Here is a 23,050-nt window from a genome sequence, read left to right as displayed (position 1 = left end):
TTCCAAACACCAGTAACTAAGAGCCCTCTGAGGAGAGAAAAGGGACCAATTCAGGCAAACTTCCACATCACTAAAGTTACCCCTTATGTATTAAATGAGACTCACATTGTAGTGAATATTTCTGCTGTGGTTCCTCTATTAAAATCGGCAGAGCAGTCCCCCTTAGTTTCTACGTTTCGATTGTTTAATCATCATCAGGCTGCCTGATGAACAATCGAAATGTTGCATTTAGTATTCCTGGTGATTTCTTGATTCTTTACACCGAGTTTTAAAATTGTATATTAAAATAAAAGTACTGATATTTTTAGACTCTTACATTGTTCCCCTGATCAAGTCACTGTAGACAAAACGCATTGGGATATGTATATTGTGTTTCCTGTGTCATCTTGAAGAAAAATAAACAAGTTCTGGATGAACATTCATTGTTTGCTTCACTTAACGTTGGATCACCATATTTATGGACATTATTTATATATCAGGGATGTGTGGTGAGGTAAATGGCCGATGAGTCCCTGGCAAGTACCAGAGCCAGATTTGAACACAATATATGAGCCATGGGGTACATGCTGGCATTATACACATGTGCAGCAGTATATACCACTGGAGATTCTCTGAGTTTTGATAAGAGACATACAGAAAAGTTAGCCATAGACTTTTTACTCCAGAGTTTTGACTATAAAAATTATTAGAATAATAAAAATAAGATTTTTCAATATATTCTTTGTATTTTTAACATACTTTATAAACTCAAAACTCCAGCATATACGTTAGTATGACAGGAAAGGCTGTGCCTCACCTGCCGTACCCACCACACGCCACTAAAATTAGGCGCCATACCACAACTGGGTTTTGTATTGTTGGATTTGTTTCCTTGGTGACACTGTGGTAAGGCAGCCAACCTTCAGATTGGTTAATCTATATCTATACATAGCGAGTGGATTATTGGGTAATATATATATATATACTTTTGTGAAAAAAAGTAAACTAAGCACATACTAGGTGATGCAATAAATCCAAAAAAACCTCCAACATTTTGGTCCAATCACTAGGACCTTTGTCAAGGAGTAAGTCAGCCGAGGTTACGACATCAAAAAGTGGTCAAGCAGGAGTTACCGGAGTTGAGGTCCAACTGCTGCACCAACAATCAGTGACCTGCGGTATATGTATATATTTATATATAATCTATTGGCTATAATATTGAAGGCCGCCATGTGTATTAAATCTGTTGGGTCCAAAATATTCTGAAGTAAATACTTTGATGGGACTGCAAGTCACAGAGGGAGTTCTCCTGGCAAGATAATATTTTTGCTGACTGATTGCTGGTGTGTCTGCGATGATCATCAGAAATAGTTCATATTACAGCTACCCCTATGTGAGCAATGCATCAGTTTCCCAGTTTTGATATTACCACTCTCAATGACTGTACTGACTGAAGAAACAATCTGTACACATCTGATAACCACTGAAAATACAAACAGTACATCTGTCAAGGAAGAAAAACTAATTTAGCTGCATTTTCTTCACTGCTTTTTACATGTACTTGGAAATGCTTTGTAGTATAGGTTTTTAATTTAGTAAATTCCACGTGCATTGGTTTGATAAAATACTGTATATGCTTAGTATACTGTAGATCTTTATGTAAATGGACCCCTTAGTGATAGTAAAGGATTGACATCTAAGTCAATGTATTTGTCAGAAGACACTGGTTAATTTCAAGTATTGTGAGAAAAATATACAAAAAATTTAAATAAAAAGTGCTCAGTATGAAAAGGGCATTTATTGGCTGCTTACTCCAACAATAGTGTCATCTTGCTGAGATGGTCATCTTGCTGAGAAACCTATTGCAATCCATGCCTCATCAGCTATAGTGCGAAACTCTTACTGTCTGGGCCAAATGTACTAAGCTTAAAACATGATAAAATGGAGAATGATAAACCACCAGCCAATCAGATCCTACCTGCCTTGTCACAGGCTGTGTTTGAAAATGACAGGTAGTAGCTGATTGGCTGGTGGCTTATCACTCTCCATTTTTCACTTTTCAAGCTTAGTACATCTAGCCCTCTGACAAATAAGTTTCCATCTACAAACATGACACTACCCTGTAGTCCTTATTTGAACATTCATGTTACTCTGCTCTAAAACAACCTAGACAGACTGGCAGCTTTACGAATTATGGACAGGATTGGCTATTCCTTGTTGGGCATCTGACTCGGGACCTCTGCCAAAAATGTATGGCTCCCCTCACCAAGTTGTGCTGCTCCAAGCTCCTCCAGAGGGGTGATTAGTAACCCATCTCTCTAAATGACCTTTTGTATACTTACATCTGGATGTTCCGTCACTCCTATTGAGCCAATTGTTACTTGTTTTACTTTAAATTCACTTCTTACTGCTGTTCAGGTTACAAGTTTTTCTTCTTGACTACATCTTTACAACCTTTAGGGTTTATCTTTTCCTGTAATAGTTACAGTAATTTACAGTGTTACAGCAATATGAAGTACGTAGAAGAGCACATCACCAGCCAAAAAAAACATGGTACAATTTGAACTACAAGCGGGCAGTACGGATGGTGTAATGAGGTCTGAGATCATGGGTTCGATTCCCACCATGGCTCTAACTGTGCGGAGTTTGTATATTCTCCCCGTACTGGCGTGGGTTTCCTCCGGGTGCTCCGGTTTCCTCCCACAATCCCAAAAAATATACTGGTAGGTTAATTGGCTCCCAACAAATTAACCTTAGAATGTCTGTGTGTGCATGTACATGTGGTAGGGAATATAGATTTGTAAGCTCCACTGGGGCAGGGACTAATGTGTGTGCTATATAATAAACTGTTAATAAATAAATAATGCATCCGAGAATTGCACTCTGTGTGGGGACCATAAATATGGTTTAAATTTATTATGTTTCCAGCTTTTTCAAAACACTTTACATGGCTTCTGGCTTTTTCAATGCATTAACCATGTTTCCGGCTTTTACCTATACCTACTAGGAAATGCTAGTTAAAGTGGTGCTGGCAATCAATTGGGCGCAGTGACTAATAAAAAGATAAAGTAAGGACCAGACAGTAAATGTACTAATGTGTTTCTTCGTCACTAAAAGTTTCATCATTCTTGATACAAACAAACAAACAAAAAAACAAAAAAACAACAGTTAAGTGGTTAAAACAGTCCATAGTATTAATCTGTTTCTATTTTTGTTCATGTTACTGTGTGTTGGCGGAAGTAGGATGATTAGATTTAGCAGCAAACTGTTCCATGTCTGATTATATTGCTTCACGGCCATTACTATATAGTGAAAACAGAACTTCAACACTTTTTTGAATAACTTACTTTATTTGATAATATTTAATTAAAACGTACATTTACATGGTGAAATAATAGAGAAAGCCTCCAAGAGCTCCAACCGCCATAGCTGTCTTATGACTCAGACAAATATCTGGGGGGCAAACAGAAAAAAAAAAAAAAGTAGTAGTCAAGCTTCAGAAGAGATCACAATTAATAATGATTCAAGACATTAATCAAGAAACTGGCAATTTAAATAGAACCGCCATAAGTGGAGCTGCATATTAAACTGGCAATTGGCAAGGAAAATTGTATTGTTGTTTTTTTAGAACTTTTAACATGAATGTTTGAAGGACCAATGGGTAGGAGCCATTCTCGGCGATACTACTAATTCTTGAGTACTAACAAGAGTGTAAACATTCTTTGTTCTGGCAGGAATGTGCTCCCTGGGCTCATGAGAACCATTCTGTAACATCATCGGCTTGCAAGAATTTATATACTGTAGCATAAGCTGCCATTTTACTGCAGTGGTCTTGATTAGCTCTGGGTGATTACTCCACTTCAAACTGCATGTCGTTATAGACTAGTAAAAATAAAAACCTTCCTCACTCATTCATACAGCTAATTGGAAACTTTGTCTCACTATTAGCTTACAGTAATGAACAACAAAGGGTACTGATTTTATATAGAATACAATAATTAGCATAGCATACAGACATCAATTACTGTCTTTTGTTATATTCAGTAACAAATTAGATCCCAAATCCACTTTCAAAAACATTTTTTCAGAAAGAAAATATAAATATGTTTCATCTAAGCTCTGTAATAATGGGTCTAATTTAGATAGGGTCGTAGTATAGTAAAAAACGATATTCAGAAAAATGCGACCGCATTGTAAGATGTGATAGCGGGTGGCAATAAAGCCATGACACGGTGTTGCCAGAACATCGACTCAGCCTTGCGGGGGCGGTTTGGACAATGCATGTGTGTCCAAACCAGAGGCATAACTTCCAGAGGCAGGTGCCTCCATTGCCCTGAAGGGGCACCTCCATGTATAGAAGCATCTGTGTGGCTCACAGTGGAGTTCTAATATGGCCGCTGCTCTTCCAAGGAGCTCTGCAGCGCAGCCACATAGTTAATTTGCTCTATTCCAGGAGCCTCGCTAGCATCCGGCAATGGAGGACATAATGGCTCCCGACTGGTCCCAGTTGACCTGCGCTGCAGCAAGTAGTAGTAGTAGTAGTACGTTTATTTATAAGGCGCCACAAAGTGTCCGCAGCGCCGTACATAGCAAAAAAAAAAAAAAAATTACAAGGTAACGTACAGGGTGTGTTGAAAGATACAGTATAAATAGGGGTATAGCTGGTAGAACTAAAATCAGCATCAGTTCAGAAGTAGGTGTCAAAATTGTCAAGGAGACTGAAGATGAAGTAGAGGAAGGGAAGAACAGGACAGGAGCACAGGTGAGGTAATGAGGTAGGGTGAGTACGTGAGGAAGGAGGGCCCTGCTCATAAGAGTTAACATACTAAAAATAGGTGGGTGGACGAACGAAATACAATAGGATAAGTAGGAACGGAGGGGAACGGAGGCAGGATAGGAGGATCAAAAGAGGTTAGGAGGAGGGATAGGCTAGTCGAAAAAAGTGGGTTTTGAGGGAGCGCTTGAAGGAGGTAAGGGAATCAGATAGCCTGATGGGTGGCGGAAGGTTGTTCCAGTGCAGGGGGGCAGCAATGGTGCACCTGCAGCTGGACCGATATATGGGATGCACCAGTGAACACTTATTTTGAATGTTCATGAGTCAGACCCTGACCCACCGGTCATTCTCAAACAGCATACCTGGAGCACTTTACTTTCTAGGGGTGGTGGGGGCACCAAAGTCCAACTTCCCTACAGGTGTTTGAGATGAACTTACACTTCTGGTCCAGACTAATTATGGGTGGGGTTGGGGGGCGTGCGGCTGCATGATGTCACACACAGCTGCTGTGACTCTACCTAAACATGGAGCCTGACGACTCAGCTGCATAACCAGGGGACTAACCCAAGTATGCAAGCGCTTCACTGTACAGTGAAGCATTCCCATGATGGCCAGGTGATTGCAAAACTTTGCAATCACATTGCGGGGTGGGTCCTGGCATGCAGGCAGCCTTGTCCTGTTCTAGGCAGCCCCCCCCCCCACACACACACACACACACACACACACACATATGCTGCCGCTGAAACAACTCAAGCTGAATCCAGGCCAATGTTTGTAAAATGTGAAATGGCACACATTACTTAGGTCAATTGTTTAATTATTACAACAGGATTATAAAAGGATTAGATATACATTGAAATGCGCCAATATATAGCTTGTGTGAATAATTTCCTGGTGTGCTCAGTCGAAAAACAAAAAAGGCACATTACTGCTCGCCCCAACCCTGTATCTTTTCTGGGAATGCAATAAATAGGCTACACATGTGTCTCATCACTGCAAGTGTTCTATCTATCCTAATCCTATATAATAAAAAGCTAATGGGAGAGAATTCAAGTGTTTTACTCACTGGCAGCCACTAGATGGCGCCAATGGAGCAATTCTTGTGTTGTTCCATTCCGGGTGTGCACAGCCACTAGTGTGGACTGGTTCCATCATTATGAGGTGCTGGTAACTAGTGTCTCAATAAAACTGTGTGTAGCACAGGGGCTCTGTGGTTATACCGCTGCCATTGGTAAGATGTATGTTAGGCATGTTCAGTATGTATGAGCTCCCTGTGAGCCTAACTGTAGGTTTATTTTAGTTGCTCTGGTTTCCTCCCATCATCCAAAAACAGAATGGTAAATTAATTGGATTCTGAAACAAATTGCCTGTAATTTGTGTACTCTACAGGGTAAATTTACTAAGATAGGCGTTCTATTGAAGATGGAATGTTGCCCATAGCAACCAATCAGATTCTACCTCTTATTTATTTAGCACCTTCTAGAAGATAATAGATATAATCGGATTGGCTGTTATGAGCAACATCCCACCTTAAATAAAACTCTCATCTTAGTAAATTTACCCCTAAGTGCCTTTGGTACCGATATTGTAAGTTCCACGACTATGCTAGAAAAATTGTTTGTATGGTGCTATAAAAATAAAGCAGAGTGTTTACTAAAGCTCCGGAGTGTTTTCTTGCTTTTAAAATCCCCATGGTTTACTATTGCAGTCACATTTATAGGCTTTGATATATCAAGAATGTATTTAAATGAGCCTAAAGCACTCTGTTGTTATTTACATTGCTACCATTTTAGTCCTTGCCTTGAAAATATATCTGTATTATATTATCTGTATTTTGCATATACTGTGATATATATATATATATATATATATATATATATATACATACCAGAACTAGAGATGAGGGGGTTCGGATCCTAGAGATCCGAACCAGCAGCGTAACTAGATTTTCGGCGCCCCCCTGCCGACAATGCAGGAGGCGCCCCCCGGTAAAAAAAAAACAGAGCGGAGGGGAGCCGTGGTACGGTGGTGGGGAGGGGGGGTTGTGTTTCTGTGTGTGTGTGTGTGTTTGTATGTATGTGTGACGTGTTTGTGTGTATGTGTGTGTTACCTCTGGCCGGCGTGGCCGGCTGGCCGCATCCGTCTGCGCCGGGTCCCGGGCGGCTCTCCCGTTACTGCTGCTAATGAAAAAGTGACACTTGGAAAATGGCTGCCCCCATACTGCAGACGAAAAACTGTCTGCGGTATGGGGGCAGCCATTTTCCAAGTGTCACCTTTTTGTATTAGAACAGCGCTGCGGCTGTCGGGACTCGGGAGAGCTGGGACCCGGTGGTGCAAATAAAACCACCGGTCCGGCGGCAGAAGGCAACTATCATCCCGCAGCCCCCCCGGCGCCCACATGCCCTCAGCGCCTCCCCGCAATCGCGGGGGCTGCGGGACGATAGTTACGCCACTGATCCGAACCCCCACGAACTTACCTGATCCGAGGCCGGATCTGAGGAGTTCGCCGGTTCCCGCCATCTTTTCAAGTCCAAATTCGAGGTTAAAACGTCATCATCCCGCGTCAGATTCGCGGGAAACCTGGGGATATAAAGTTCCCGGCGGTCGGCGCCATTTTCAAACAGGCTGGTGATTTCAGACAGCACGGATGTGTCCGTGCTGTCTGCTGAGGGGTGTGAGGGGGAAACCTGCTGGGGGGGTGATTAATGCATAGAGGGGGCTGCTAGTGCTACAGAGGGGGCTGCATTATTTTAGTTAAAACAAAAATTCAAAGCAAAAAAAAAATGTTTTTAATTACTGCTGCCAGTGCCCAGGATGACCGCATGTGTGCTGCATCAGTCCAGGGGTGCCCACATGTGTACTGTATCCATCCAGGGGTGCCCACATGTGTGCTGTATTTGTCCAGGGGTGCCCACATTTGTGCTGTATCAGTACAGGGGTGCCCGTATGTGTACTGTATCCATCCAGGGGTGCCCACATGTGTGCTGTATTTGTTCAGGGGTGCCCGCATGTGTACTGTATCCATCCAGGGGTGCCCACATGTGTGCTGTATTTGTTCAGGGGTACTCACATGTGTGCTGTATCAGTCTAGGGGTGCCCGTATGTGTACTGTATCCATCCAGGGGTGCCAACATGTTTGCTATATTTGTCCAGGGGTGACCATATGTGTGCTGCATCAGTCCAGGAGTGCCCGCATGTGTGCCGTATAATTCTATGGGTGCTCCCATGTGTCCCGTATCAGTCCAGGGATGCCCGCATGTGTGCCATATAATTCCATGGGTGCCCCCATATGTCCTGTATCAGTCCTGGGGTGCCCGCATGTGTGCCGTATAACTTCAGGGCTGCCCTCATGTGTCCCGTATCAGACCAGGGGAGCTGCCCTTTTTTTTAAATGAAAATAAAAATAAGGTGTTTTTTTTTTGTTTTGTTTTTACTGCAAGGGCTGTTAAATGCGCTTTAGTCAAGGGGTGAGCCAACAGTGCTGTATAATTCATATGTAGTTGCTAAGACTGCCGTATAATTCCAGGTCTACTGCTCTTTTTTATAATTAAAGAATAAAATTTTTTATTTTTACTGCAGGAATTTGTCTGCCGTATAATTCCATGCCTGCCGCCATGTGTGCCGTATCAGTCCAGGGGTGCCGCCACCTGTGCCGTATAATTCCATGTGTGTTGTATCAGGTCAGGGATGCCCACATGTGTGACGCATAATTCCTGGGGTGAGCCAAGTGTGTCATATAATTCATGGGTTGCTACAAAGTCTGCTGTATAATTCATGGAGTGCTGCTAAGTGTGCCGTCACAGTCCAGGGGGGATGCTAAGTGTGCCGTATCAGTCCAGGGGTGAGACAAGTGTGCTGTATAATTTATGGGGTGCTGCTAAGTCTGCTGTATCAATCCAGGGGTGCTGCCATTTTTTTATTAAAAGAATAACTCTTTTTACTACAGGAGTGTCACTATGTGTGCCGTATAATTCCATGTGTGCTGTGTCAGTCCAGGGGTTCCGCCATCTGTGCCGTATACCATGTGTGCCATCATGTGTGCTGTATCAGGTCAGGAATGCCACCATCTGTGCCGTATAATTCCAGGGGTAAGCCAAGTCTGCCGTATAATTCATAGGGTGCTGCCAAGTGTGCTGTATAAGTCCATGGTTGATGCTAAGTGTGCTGTATCAGTCCAGGTGTATCAGTCCAGGTGCTGGGTATTTATTGTTCAAAATGGAACATGAAATCACTCAACAATCACAGGTTTCTGTCCTCACAGGGACCGTCTTCCGGAGTATCAGTCCATACAGAATCCTTGTACAAAACCCACAGCACAAATAATGCAGTACCCGCTGTAGGTACTGCTGCTTTATTTGGAGTAATGCAAATTTGAGTCCGGTGAGTGCCTCTTATTCTTCTATATCTATCTATCTATCTATCTATCTATCTATCTATCTATCTGTCTATCTATCTATCTATGTATATATACTAGAGATGAGCGGGTCCGGATCTCCGGGATCCGACAGATCCGAATATCGCGATCCGAGTCTGGATCTGAGCCGGCTTGGGAGTTCCCACCTAAATTCCGGACCGAAAACGAGGCAAAACGTCATCATCGCGCTGTCGGATTCTCGCGGGATCTGGATTCTATATAAAACGCACGCGCGCACCGCCATCTTTACTCCAGCATAGGAGAGGGAAGAGGGTGGTTGTGCTCTTGCTGTGTGCTGTGCTATCATAATATATTATTTTGCTGCTGCTCACTCGATTAGGGTCTGCAGAGGCTGCTGTACACAAGTCCAGTGTACAGGGGCTGCAGTGGCCAGTGTACAAGGGGCTGTACAGGGGCTGTGTTCAGTGTGACAGGGCTTGTGTCCAGTGTGACAGGGCCTGTGTACAGTGTGACAGGGTCTGTGTCCAGTGTACAGGGTCTGTGTCCAGTGTACAGGGGTTGTGTCCAGTGTACAGGGGCTGTGTCCAGTGTACAGGGGCTGTGTCCAGTGTACAGGGGCTGTGTACAGGGGCTGTGTCCAGTGTACAGGGGTTGTGTCCAGTGTACAGGAGCTGTGTCCAGGGGCTGTGTCCAGGGGCAGTGTCCAGTGTACAGGGCCTGTGTCCAGTGTGACAGGGCCTGTGTCCAGTGTGACAGGGGCTGTGTCCAGTGTACAGGGGCTGTGTACAGGGGTTGTGTCCAGTGTACAGGGGCTGTGTCCAGTGTACAGGGGCTGTGTACAGGGTTTTTTCCAGTGTACAGGGGTTGTGTCCAGTGTACAGGAGCTGTGACCAGTGTCCAGGGGCTGTGTCCAGGGGCAGTGTCCAGTGTGACGGCTGTGTCCAGTGTACAGGAGCTGTGTCCCGGGGCGGTGTCCAGAGGCTGTGTCCATTGTCCAGGGGCTGTGTACAGGGTAACGGGCTGTGTCCATTGTCCAGGGGCTGTGTCCAGGGTGACGGGCTTTGTCCAGGGGCAAGGTCCAGGGGCAGTGTCCAGTGTGACGGCTGTGTCCAGTGTACAGGAGCTGTGTCAAGGGGGGGGGGGGTGTCCAGAGGCTGTGTCCATTGTCCAGAGTCTGTGTCCAGGGGCTGTGTCCAGGGTGACGGGCTGTGTCCATTGTCCAGGGGCTGTGTCCAGGGTGACGGGCTGTGTCCAGGAGCAGTGTCCAGGGGCAGATGTCCAGTGTACAGGAGCTGTGTCAAGAGGCTGTGTCCATTGTCCAGGGGCTGTGTCCAGGGTGACGGGCTGTGTTCAGTGTCCAGGGGCTGTGTCCAGGGGCAGTGTCCAGTGTCCAAGGGGCTGTGTCCAGTGTAACAGGCTGTGTCCATTGTAAAGTAAGAAAAATAAATAAAAGTAATAAATAAAATAAAAACACATTTTTGGAGGATGATGGAGGAGGAAATAGTGGGAGATCAGCAACCTGATAGAAGTGCTGAAGCTGCTACCACCAGTCATGACAAGGCCGATACCTCTTTGTATTTTTTGCTCTTTGGAGCATTTCTCTTTTTTTGGGATAGTTTATTAAACTGCCACCCTGTCTGCCCCTGCAGTGCCGCTCTGCTTCCAAGATGTGCCAGGTTGGAAGTGTAAGGTCCACATGTATGTGATGCCCACTGCTGTTGTAATATACTGTAATCCTTTTCTTACACTTGATTACCTTTTCTTTTTAGGTTCCGGATTTCTCCGTTGTGATGCTTCTCTTCGTTGCAGGTAAGTACAGACGGTGGTGTTTTTAATTTAAGATTTATTATGGTCATAGGCAAAGCAAGGTAGTATGGAAACAGCAATCACTTTTCAATCTTGACAGGCTATAACACAACACTCTACCATTTACTGTATAACATATTAAACTGTCCTTACTGGGTTATCTATCATACTGACACGCTTCTAAAAGATTAATTAGATTACTGTAAACACATTAATTCTGTTTGACACTTTCAACACCTCTACCCTGTTTGCTGTAACAGGTTTAGAGTTATAACAAAACTTATACAAGTCATCCGAAAGATGAAACAGTTTCTATTTTGTAGCTATACCTTTTTCAACGTTCTATGTGACTTTTCCCTTAAGTCTATTAAATAGGAGCTTAGTGTCTTTTATTTCAGTTTATTTATAGTTTTTACAACTTCCTTTACTGGAATATACTGACGGTCCAATTAGCTACAGTGTTTCCTCTCTCGCTCCCTCTGCTTCTATCCGTAGCTATTGTGATCCGTTACCCAGAGTCCGCGGACCACTTATCTATCTGACCGTTACTATGTACTCTAGAAAGTGACGATTTCTGTAGCGTAGTTAGTCCTTTCTCCTGTCGCAATTGTTTTCCTGGACGACTGTGATGACAGTTTCCAGCTAATCCGTCGAGCGGATAAGAACCTCTGGATAGGAATATCGAGTTTGGATTCCTATTGTAAATAATTTCCTCTCTGGGGTCGGTTCTCACTAGATAAGTATCGCTCTTCTGGCGTCCCCTGGTTTCAGCCACCGGGTTTAGCCGTTTCCCCTAGCAACAGTGAATATCCGGGACTATGTTGCACTTATACCGTCAGTATCTTTTACGGGTGTCCCCTGGCCCTAACGGCCGGGTTTAACCACTTCCTGAACGGTGATCTGCACTATATATCCTAGTCTGTATTCGTCTCCCCACACATCAGGTTATCCTCAGGCTATGGCTTGGTCACTGTTAGGTGGAGGGTATGAAGCAGGCTGCTTAGATAGGTGGGTTATGTGCAAGTAACAGTGTGTCTGGGTTGCTGCATGTCACTATTATACGGAGCTTAGGGGCTCGGGCTATTTAGCTGGACAGACTCAGCTCTGCACTGAGTTACTTTTCCCTGCCTGTCACTATTCCCGCAGGGATTCACAGTCTGGCTCTGATCTGATGTGAGACTGGCTGCTGGGTGAAATCCTGCCCCTATGAGGTATTGGCCGGCCTTTCCAGGGTTGGGTTTGGTACTCACCACCCCCTGGCTGTCTTTGCTCCGCCTCCGGCTGTCGTTCTCTGCTGTGCCAGGCCGTCTCCTGCGTCTCGGGTGCCGCCCCCTTGGTGACAGGCCGTCTCTGGCGCCTCCCAGTAATGGCGCGGTACTACCCGTCGAGCGGGTGTCAGCCCGTCCGCTCAGGGCGAGAGGTGGAAGCCGCCGTCCTTCTCTGCTGCCCGGACAGAGTTACCGGACCCGTCGGAGCTGCCGGGTGAGTTTTTCCGCTGCTGTACGGCACTTCGTTCTGCTGCGCAGTTCCCCACTAGCCTCCGGCTGCCTCACTCTTCCCTCCTCTCTCTCTCTCTACCGGCTTCAACCCCCTTAACGGCTGTAGTCTCCCCTTCTCCCCGCGGGCACCCTGCCCGTTCTTGTCCACGAGGGAGAAAACTTTATTGTTCAGATGGACGCTAGCGTGTCCTCCTAGTTCTTTTAAGACATGTCCCCTGAAACATCTCTGTGTTTGGTGACATTTTTACACTTGGTGAGGGTGTTACATGCCTCCCCGGCAGAATGATGCCAGTCCTCGGGCATCTGCACAGTCAATCCATACTCCTCCAAAGTCTTTTCACATACTTCTATATACATATATACATTTTTAGTAAGGGTCATACCCCGGTTCTTGTCTATAACATTACTATCGAGCATATACTCTAAACCCGATACCTCAGAGGTGGTATACCCCGGGTACTACGCTCTGACTTTCTAAGTACTACAGTAGCACCAGTGTCTTCAGTTTGACCCACCATAATGGGGGCGTCTAGTCTACTCTCCACCGTCTGTTCCTCTTGCGGCTGGTCGATCATTCTCTTGGTGGTATTTGATAAATTTGGCCCGCACATGAACAATAGCCAATCCATTGGACTACGAAAAGGTACATTCTCAACAGATTTTGGTGTGCCCACATCTGGCGGCTGTTTAGAGATGAAAACAGGGACTTCAGCCGGGCATAATTTCAACTGATCCCTCGGCACTGTAATGATGGGGCCGTCTTCCTCTCTTTGAATTTGATAGGCCTGCAAGTCGTTATCTGGCGTCTTTACGATGAGGTAAGGTTTCTCTTCCCACAGAACGTCGAGTTTACTGGCTCGGCGCATCTTTCTCCTCCAGACTCTATCACCGACCTTTAAAGGGACCGCTTTGGCGTTGAAATTGTAGTTCCGTTCCTGCCGAAGATGCACTGTTTCCATTCGCTTTTGTAGAATTTTCCGGGCAACCCCTATTCGTCGTTGGTGTTCATCCACCCACCCAGTACGAAAGTTTTGGGTTTCAGTCACTCCGGAATTCAATTCAATATCCTTGGGCAATTTTCCGTGCCGTCCAAACATCAAATAAAACGGGGTGAAGCCTGTAGAACAGTGCTCTGTATTGTTATATAAGTATACTAGCTCAGCCAAGGCGGCAGGCCAATGGGAGCGTTGGTCTGCGGAGAGGCTCCTCAACATGCTAATTATTGTCTGATTCGCTCGTTCGCACAATCCATTGCACTGCGGATGGTAGGCCGTGGTTCGTAATTTCTTGCAGGCATACAGCCGGCAAAGTTCATGAAATACTTGTGCTTCGAAAGCGGGTCCCTGATCCGTCAAAATCTGTTCGGGGTATCCATAAGGCCTAACTAAGCATCTCAATATGACCTCTGCTGTGGTCTTTGCAGTCATATCCTTAACTGGAACGGCTATGAGAAACTTGCTGTAATGGTCTACTATGGTTAATGCATATTGTACCCCGTTGGACGCCATTTCCAGTTTCACATGGTCCAGGACAACTAATTCCAGCGGTTGGTGACTCTTGATTGGGCAGAGGGGGTCCTTCTGATCTTGCTTGGGATGTTTCTTTAGATTGCAGGCCACACAATTCCGGCACCATTGTTCGACATCGGCTCGCATGTTGATCCAATAGTATCTCTTCCGTAGGACCGCCTCTGTCTTCTGGGAGCCGAAATGCCCAGATTGGTCGTGGTAGGCCTTCAGTAGGAGTCGAGACTCCTGCCGTGGGATGACTTTCTGTATAATGGACCGGTGGGTACCGGGGTCAAGGCTGACCCGTACTAACAAGCCATGATGCATTCGGAAGCGGTCCTGTTGCCTTATTAACTTGATTAGTTCTGGGTCGGCCCTATCCCTTTGAGGTTTGGTCAATCTGATTTTATTTTTCATTATGCTGATTAACTCTTGTAGTACTGAGCTCTCCTTCTGTATGGCTTCGCAATCAAAGTTTACGGACTCCACACCCAGGTCACCGGAGTTCAGGCCTTCATTGGCAGTTACTGGCCCTGAGGTTACAAGTAAGGAATCGCTTTTAGAGGGATACGAGTATGGGATTTCTACCTCTTCTTCCGGATCTCTTTCCAGCTCTGTAACATCTTGAGTTGGGAGTCGAGACAGTGCGTCAGCGTTACCATTCAACTTGCCACTTCTGTATTCAACGGTGTACCGGAAGTTGGCCAATCTGGACAGCCATCGTTGTTCTAATGCCCCCAGATGAGCAGTGTGTAAGTGGGCTAATGGATTATTATCTGTTACTATGACAAACGAGGTGGCTGACAGGTAATTTTTGAATTTTTCCGAGATAGCCCATACAAGGGCCAGAAGCTCCAATTTGAAAGTGCTATAATTCTCGGCGTTTCTTTCGGTTTTACGCAGACCTCTACTGGCGTAGGCTATAACCCGTTCCTTCCCTTCCTGCACTTGGGCTAATACGGCCCCAAGTCCCTGATGGCTCGCATCCGTATAGACACGGAAGGGTTTGGAATAATCCGGATAGGCTAGTAGTGGCGCCTTTATCAGGGATGACTTTAGTTGTTGGAACGAGTTTTGGTGTTCTTCAGCCCATACTACTGGGGATGTACTTCTTCTCTCTCGGCCCGTTTTGCCTCGCAACAGTTCATGAAGCGGGGCGGCAATTTTAGCAAAGTGTTCTATGAATCGCCTATAGTACCCTGCGAAGCCTAGAAAACTGCGGACTTCTTTCACTGTAGTGGGGATGGGCCAATCTTGCACTACCCCGATTTTATCAGGGTCTGGTTGCACTCCTTCTTCGCTAACTACATGTCCCAGATAGTGAACTTTTGGCTTTAACAAGTGACATTTTGAGGGTTTGAGCTTCAGTCCACTCTGAGCCAGACGGCCGAACACATAATCCAGATGTTTCAGGTGCTGTTCAAAACTTTTGGAAAAGATTATAATGTCGTCGAGGTATAGCAAGACTAGTTCAAAGTTGCAATGACCGAGGCAGTGCTCCATTACCCTTTGAAAGGTGGCAGCGGCATTGCACAAGCCGAAAGGCATGCGGTTGAACTCAAAGAGGCCCATTGGGGTTGTAAACGCTGTTTTTTCTTTATCCTCAGGGGCCATCGGAATCTGCCAATACCCACTGGTTAAATCAAGAGTTGAGAAGTATTTGGCGGTCTTGAGGGCAGTTAACGACTCCTCTATCCGGGGCAAGGGGTAAGCATCTTTATGGTTAATGGCATTTAATTTCCTGTAATCGATACAGAACCGAAGGCTTCCATCTTTTTTTTTTACCAGGACAATTGGGGCTGCCCAAGGACTACAACTTTCGTGGATTACACCGGTCTCTTCCATCTCGGCTAGCATCTTCCTTACAGGTTGGTATAGCGTTGGGGGCAAAGGGCGATGTCGTTCTTTGATGGGCGGGTGAGTACCTGTCGGGATGCGATGATGGATACCCTCCGCTGTCCCGAAGTCAGCAGGAGATTGACTAAAGGTGGCAGCATTCTTCTGTACAATGCGGAGGACTTCCTCTTTTTTTTCCGTCGGGGTATTGGTATCCCCAATCTGAATATCAGACCACCACGTGGGCCCGCCGTCAGGTGATACTATCTGTCCAGCGATATGCTCCTGGGAGTCTCCTGGATTCTTCCCTTCCACTACATCTTGGAAGTTGATTGGGACAATGCTGGCTATTGGGCAGTTCCGGAAGAGTCTAATGGGGTAGTTATGAGGGTTTAGCACTCGAATAGGGACCCTTCCCCGGTCGACCTTGGCTAACGTTCTGGCCACAGCAAAAGGGTTCCGCCCCTCGAGGTCACAGGATTCTAGGACAGCTTCGTAGTCCTGACCGCCAGGTCCAATCTTCGCCTTACACCATACGATGTGTTCGGAGTTTGGTCTGAGAACCACGGGGCGTCGATCAACAATTCTTGCCTTGCCCGCTTCACCTTCACTGTTTACAAACTTCTGCTGTCCTACCAGCACTCGAACAGCTCGTTGTAAGGCTTTCCTCTCTTTCGGGTTTGCGAGGCGCATTTCTTTCTTCAGGAGGTCCACCAATTCTTCTGGACAGTTCCTTAGTGTATTCATGCCCAATATAACAGGCGGCATGTGTTGATTTTGCACAGTGGTGACCAAGAACCCTTGTTTCTCCAGTTTGGTCGCTCCAAGGCACAGATCCGCCTCCCAGTACCCTTTAATATGGATCTGTTGGCCATTGCTGGCTATCAGCTGTAGCCAATTAGTGGGTACTTCTTGGAGTTCTTCCTGATTCCAGTATTTGGCAAACTCTTCAACTTGAATCGTCGTCACTTGCGACCCAGTGTCGACGAGGGCTGGCAAGATGGTATTGTTGATCTTAATGTTCAAGTGGGGGCACTCGCCAACATAGTGTGCCCTCCACTCTTTTGGTACCGGACCTACATGTGCGTCTCCTCCCGAGGGTCGGTCCGCCTCCCCGGGGTCTGGTCGTTTAAAACTTCTTGCGGGCAGTTCCGTTCAATATGCCCACTCTGCCGGCATCGCCGACAGATCGGTCGACCTTGATCGTCGAATTGGTCGGTGGCTCTTCGGCCATACTCGCGGGGTACATCCCAGCGGGGGCGAGTTCTTCCACCCGCGTTCTGCCGCCACCCTCTGCGTCTGGCCTCGGTCTGTTCTTGACGGATCTCTTTTAGTTCTCGCCCCAACTCCATCATGTTCTTACTTAATTCTAGGAGGAGAGGGTCTCTTTCCGCTTGTGCTTGCTGAGTGGCTGGGCCTTTCCAGTTTCGGCTGGCCTCCGCTATTCCCGTCTCTTCTGTTACCTCAAAGATCTCCTCACTCTCGGGGTCGATGCTTGCGTCTAAGCCCAGAATTTGTAGTATCGTCTCTTTGAATTCGGGAAAAGAATACGTTGGATTTTGTCGCCTCCACATTCTTAGTTGGGCGCGCGTCGCTTCTCCAGAAGCTCCTTCGATGAATAGGTTAATTAGGGTCTCATCTCCATGTGGTTCCCCCTGTGGCTCCAGTGTTTGAATGGTCTTTAACGCCTCTTGTAACCCTAATGCAAAGTCTCTGAGGGTTTCGTTAGGGCGTTGCTTCCTTGCATATAGGCGACTTTTGATCTCGGCCACCGTTCTCCGATCGAAGATGCTGGCAAGTTTTTTAAATATGTTTTCTGCTGTTTGCCTTTCTTTTTCCGCCCATGACTTGACCTCCCTACGAGCAGAACCCTTCAACTGTCCCATCAGTATCTCTACTTGCTGCGTGTCTCCGAGTTTGTATACTTTGAACATAGACAGCATCTGGTCTTTGAAGTCTTTAAACGTAGTGGTTCCCGGGGTACGAGTATCTCCCGAATACGTTGGTATCCACGGGGCACCAAAATAATAGGGCATTGTAATGAGTGACGCTTCCATTATGGGGCTGACTCTTTTATTGGGTGAGGGGTCTATTGCTGGTAAGAACCTCCTTCCTGATGTCGATGCAGGGCTTTGGGGACTTGTCATTTTTCTTTCGTAATCCTGTTCGTGGACGCCAAAATTTTGTCTCTGTAATATACTGTAATCCTTTTCTTACACTTGATTACCTTTTCTTTTTAGGTTCCGGATTTCTCCGTTGTGATGCTTCTCTTCGTTGCAGGTAAGTACAAACGGTGGTGTTTTTAATTTAAGATTTATTATGGTCATAGGCAAAGCAAGGTAGTATGGAAACAGCAATCACTTTTCAATCTTGACAGGCTATAACACAACACTCTACCATTTACTGTATAACATATTAAACTGTCCTTACTGGGTTATCTATCGTACTGACACGCTTCTAAAAGATTAATTAGATTACTGTAAACACATTAATTCTGTTTGACACTTTCAACACCTCTACCCTGTTTGCTGTAACAGGTTTAGAGTTATAACAAAACTTATACAAGTCATCCGAAAGATGAAACAGTTTCTATTTTGTAGCTATACCTTTTTCAACGTTCTATGTGACTTTTCCCTTAAGTCTATTAAATAGGAGCTTAGTGTCTTTTATTTCAGTTTATTTATAGTTTTTACAACTTCCTTTACTGGAATATACTGACGGTCCAATTAGCTACAGTGTTTCCTCTCTCGCTCCCTCTGCTTCTATCCGTAGCTATTGTGATCCGTTACCCAGAGTCCGCGGACCACTTATCTATCTGACCGTTACTATGTACTCTAGAAAGTGACGATTTCTGTAGCGTAGTTAGTCCTTTCTCCTGTCGCAATTGTTTTCCTGGACGACTGTGATGACAGTTTCCAGCTAATCCGTCGAGCGGATAAGAACCTCTGGATAGGAATATCGAGTTTGGATTCCTATTGTAAATAATTTCCTCTCTGGGGTCGGTTCTCACTAGATAAGTATCGCTCTTCTGGCGTCCCCTGGTTTCAGCCACCGGGTTTAGCCGTTTCCCCTAGCAACAGTGAATATCCGGGACTATGTTGCACTTATACCGTCAGTATCTTTTACGGGTGTCCCCTGGCCCTAACGGCCGGGTTTAACCACTTCCTGAACGGTGATCTGCACTATATATCCTAGTCTGTATTCGTCTCCCCACACATCAGGTTATCCTCAGGCTATGGCTTGGTCACTGTTAGGTGGAGGGTATGAAGCAGGCTGCTTAGATAGGTGGGTTATGTGCAAGTAACAGTGTGTCTGGGTTGCTGCATGTCACTATTATACGGAGCTTAGGGGCTCGGGCTATTTAGCTGGACAGACTCAGCTCTGCACTGAGTTACTTTTCCCTGCCTGTCACTATTCCCGCAGGGATTCACAGTCTGGCTCTGATCTGATGTGAGACTGGCTGCTGGGTGAAATCCTGCCCCTATGAGGTATTGGCCGGCCTTTCCAGGGTTGGGTTTGGTACTCACCACCCCCTGGCTGTCTTTGCTTCGCCTCCGGCTGTCGTTCTCTGCTGTGCCAGGCCGTCTCCTGCGTCTCGGGTGCCGCCCCCTTGGTGACAGGCCGTCTCTGGCGCCTCCCAGTAATGGCGCGGTACTACCCGTCGAGCGGGTGTCAGCCCGTCCGCTCAGGGCGAGAGGTGGAAGCCGCCGTCCTTCTCTGCTGCCCGGACAGAGTAACCGGACCCGTCGGAGCTGCCGGGTGAGTTTTTCCGCTGCTGTACGGCACTTCGTTCTGCTGCGCAGTTCCCCACTAGCCTCCGGCTGCCTCGCTCTTCCCTCCTCTCTCTCTCTCTACCGGCTTCAACCCCCTTAACGGCTGTAGTCTCCCCTTCTCCCCGCGGGCACCCTGCCCGTTCTTGTCCACGAGGGAGAAAACTTTATTGTTCAGATGGACGCTAGCGTGTCCTCCTAGTTCTTTTAAGACATGTCCCCTGAAACATCTCTGTGTTTGGTGACATTTTTACACTTGGTGAGGGTGTTACACTGTCACTTAGCTTAGTCATCCAGCTACCTCGGTATACCTTTTTGGCCGAACTACAGTAAATGAAAACAATTTTGTAAGCTGTGAAGTGATAAAAATTGACTAGAAATGAGTGGAAACTAATGTTATTGAGGTCAATAATACTTTAGGGGCAAAAACAGGCCCAAATTCTGGCCCTTATTCTAATCGGATCGGTACGGCCCGCGTGCGGCCGTACCGCCGATGTTTTTACTCTGCACATGCGCAGAGGTCAATCTGCGCATGTGCAGCCCCCTTCGCCGCAGACGGATTTCGTCCGCCGCAAAGGGGGCGTATAGGGGCGTGAGAGGCATCATGCCCTCATTTCCCTATGTGTACGCCCCGCGTTTCATGGGCGTTCCCATGCAAACGCGGGGCGTACGCATGGTAATGAGGCCATGACGCAACTCATGGGGGCGGAAAGCTGACGTCGCCGGATGTCAGCTTTCAGCCCCCATACAAGCTACCACACGGACGATTGTCCGTGTGGTCTCAGCTTGCGGGAGCTGCCGCGGCGTGCGGACCTGCCTTCGATGGTCGACGACCATCGAATGCAGGGGGCAGCTCCCACCATGGTGGAGGCGTAGCCTCCACCATTTTTATGCGGATCGCCAGCCGTCCGTGTACGGACGGCCGTGGCGATCCGTAGGGTGGGCGGGGATTCGTCTGGTGCGGTCGCAGCCGCATATGCGGCTCGACCGCACCAACCAGAATAAGGGCCTCTGTTATTTTAGCCATTTTTAGCATTTTTTCATAAAAATCCAGATCCAAAACCAAAACCCACAAGGGTGGTTTTGCCAAAACCATTCCAGATCCAAAACACGAAGGGAGATCCAGATCCAAAACCAAAACCCAAAAAAGTGGCCGCCGCACAACTCTAATATATACACACTTCTTACTTATAAGCGCTGATGTATATATGCAGGGAAAATTTCCAAGACTAGATTCATAGAAGCAAATACTGACTGTCACAAATGTAGGGGATTACTGGTATCCCAAAAAAATGTTCCATATTCTTAGATTTTTTTAATATTCGATAATTTTTATTATTCATTTTTAATATTCTTAGAAACTGTTTGAGAGATACTGTAGTGAGGAGAATTAGGGCTTCTTAGTGGCTAGACAATCCACTGAACATTCTTAGACAAGTAGGGATGTTACCATCCAACAACTACAAGTCTTATTCAGCAAGGACTCAAAACCACCGCAGATGAAGCCAAACACTTGCAGACCAACGAATAACCATGGTTGAATCTCATGGAAACAGGGCTTGGTGAATTCAGCCTCATACCGCCCCCTGACACATAGTATCTGGTCTCTTCTTTGGGCTTCTCACGGAGAGGCGTTAAAAAAGTAGGCAAGTATGACTTTATCACTGTCCACTTTATCTCTTTTCATAGTTTAGTACATAAGAGCTTAACACTTGTATGACAGATTATCTGTCCTTTTGGATTCGTAATCTAAAGGGGTGTACACACAGGCTGCAGCTGCGCGATTTTGACTAAGCAATTTTGCTTAGTCAAAATCGTGATGTGACTGCCATCCCCAGCAGCAGCCCGCGGGTACAGCCGAATAGACACTGAAGTGTCTAGTCAAAATATTCTTGCCTGCAGTGTCTATTCATCCAGGCGATTGCGACACTGTGGGGCCGCGCATTTCTATCACCCACTGTGTACATAAAGGGCGATTCAGGCAAACCTTCTACGCAATTTTGATGATGTAGTTAAAATTGCATAGAACAACCGCCCGGTGTGTAAACGACTTTAATCTTGTTGCTATCGGATTACCCAGATGGTTATTCAATTCGCCGCAGGGTAATATTGCCACCCCAGAGGTATTCAATTAGCGGAAAGTACCCTGCATGTGAGAACCTATAAAGAGACATATATATTCTAACACAGAAAAATTAATATCTGGAAATCAAAGCACTAATAAGATTAGCCTTAGTCAGACGCTAGTTCTCTGATTACGGTAATAGTAGAGATAAGGGTTGATATAATTGGAATCAAGCAGTGAAATAAGTGAAGATGTGGACCTATAGGGGCCTGTTTATCAAGGAGTTATAAAAATCTTAGTGAATTAATTAATTCATTGGTTATGATAAATGGTGCTCCAGCCAATCAGCTCCTACCTATCATTTTATAAAACACATGACATTTAGGAGGTGAACCCATGACAGGAGCTGATTGGCTGGAGCAGCATTTATTATATGCAACAGCTTTTAAAATTAACAAGTTTTATTATTCATTGATAAATAAGCCCCATAGTGCCTGATGCAGAGATTGACACAACTTTATTCAAATGTTGCTACAAAGCCCTTCCCCGGTGTACAAGGATGGAGACCAGGGGCGTAACTATAGCACCGCAGCCCCCGCCACCGCGGGGGGGTGCTGTGCATGTGGGGGCGCCGGGGGCTGCGGTGCTATAGTTACCCCCCCAATCCCCCGCAGACTTACGTATCTTACGTGTCTCCGTTCTTCTGATGAGGACCACCACAAAATGGCCGCCCCCATATAGCACACTGTTCTCTGAAACTGTCTGCTGTATGAGGGCGGCCATTTTGTGGTGGTCCTCAGCAGAAGAACGGAGCCGCCGGGACCAGCGCAGCGCGATAGGTAAGACTGCAGGGGAGGGGGTTAGCATAGGTGACGGGGCGACGGGGCGGCCGGTGGGGGGGGTGGTGGGTATGGGCGCCCCCCCCCCTAACGGCGGGGGGGCGCCCAAAACGTAGCTACGTGGCGTAGCTACGTTTTGGGCGCCCCCCCGCCGTTAGGGGGGGGGGCGCCCATACCCACCACCCCCCCCACCGGCCGCCCCGTCGCCCCGTCACCTATGCTAACCCCCTCCCCTGCAGTCTTACCTATGCCCTGATGGAGACCCCCAACTGAAATTCATGTCCTTCTCTTTTGTCCTTTTTTCTGGAAGAGGATTTATCATTTTCAATAATTGCCACAACAGCGCAGTAAAGTAAAGTTTTTGTTAGCGGAACTTACAGTAAATTTGTATACATACCTAAAAACATTCTCTCTCTTCTTTTAACTCTTTTTGGGAAATAATTTATTTTATCAGTTTTCATAGTAACACCATTTTCACCTATATTGATGAAAAATAAGAATATCAATACTAATATTAAACACACAACTTTCAACACAGGAAGTGATTCTATGTTTGCAGTTATTCACAGCATGTAGCAACAGCTATAGAGCTATAGGGA

The 23,050-nt window shown here is 46.3% G+C and overlaps 1 protein-coding gene across 1 annotated transcript in view; it reads right to left on the bottom strand.

The window, feature by feature from the left end:
- Window positions 1-3,358: 3,358 nt before the first annotated feature.
- Window positions 3,359-23,050, bottom strand: part of C7H16orf89 (chromosome 7 C16orf89 homolog) — a 112,891-nt gene continuing 93,199 nt past the window's right edge. Inside the window, exons 7-8 of the mRNA XM_083152018.1 lie at window positions 22,849-22,929; window positions 3,359-3,432 (exon numbers count right to left, since the gene is read on the bottom strand). Coding sequence (XP_083008144.1) covers window positions 3,359-3,432; window positions 22,849-22,929 — 155 coding nt within the window. The remainder of the gene's footprint in view (window positions 3,433-22,848; window positions 22,930-23,050) is intronic.

The sequence above is a fragment of the Crinia signifera genome, chromosome 7, assembly GCF_055691185.1.
Source record: "Crinia signifera chromosome 7, ASM5569118v1, whole genome shotgun sequence".
Classification (NCBI taxonomy): Eukaryota; Metazoa; Chordata; class Amphibia; order Anura; family Myobatrachidae; genus Crinia; species Crinia signifera.
Note: the sequence above shows the minus strand (reverse complement) of the source record. Positions and strands in the feature narration are given on the sequence as shown.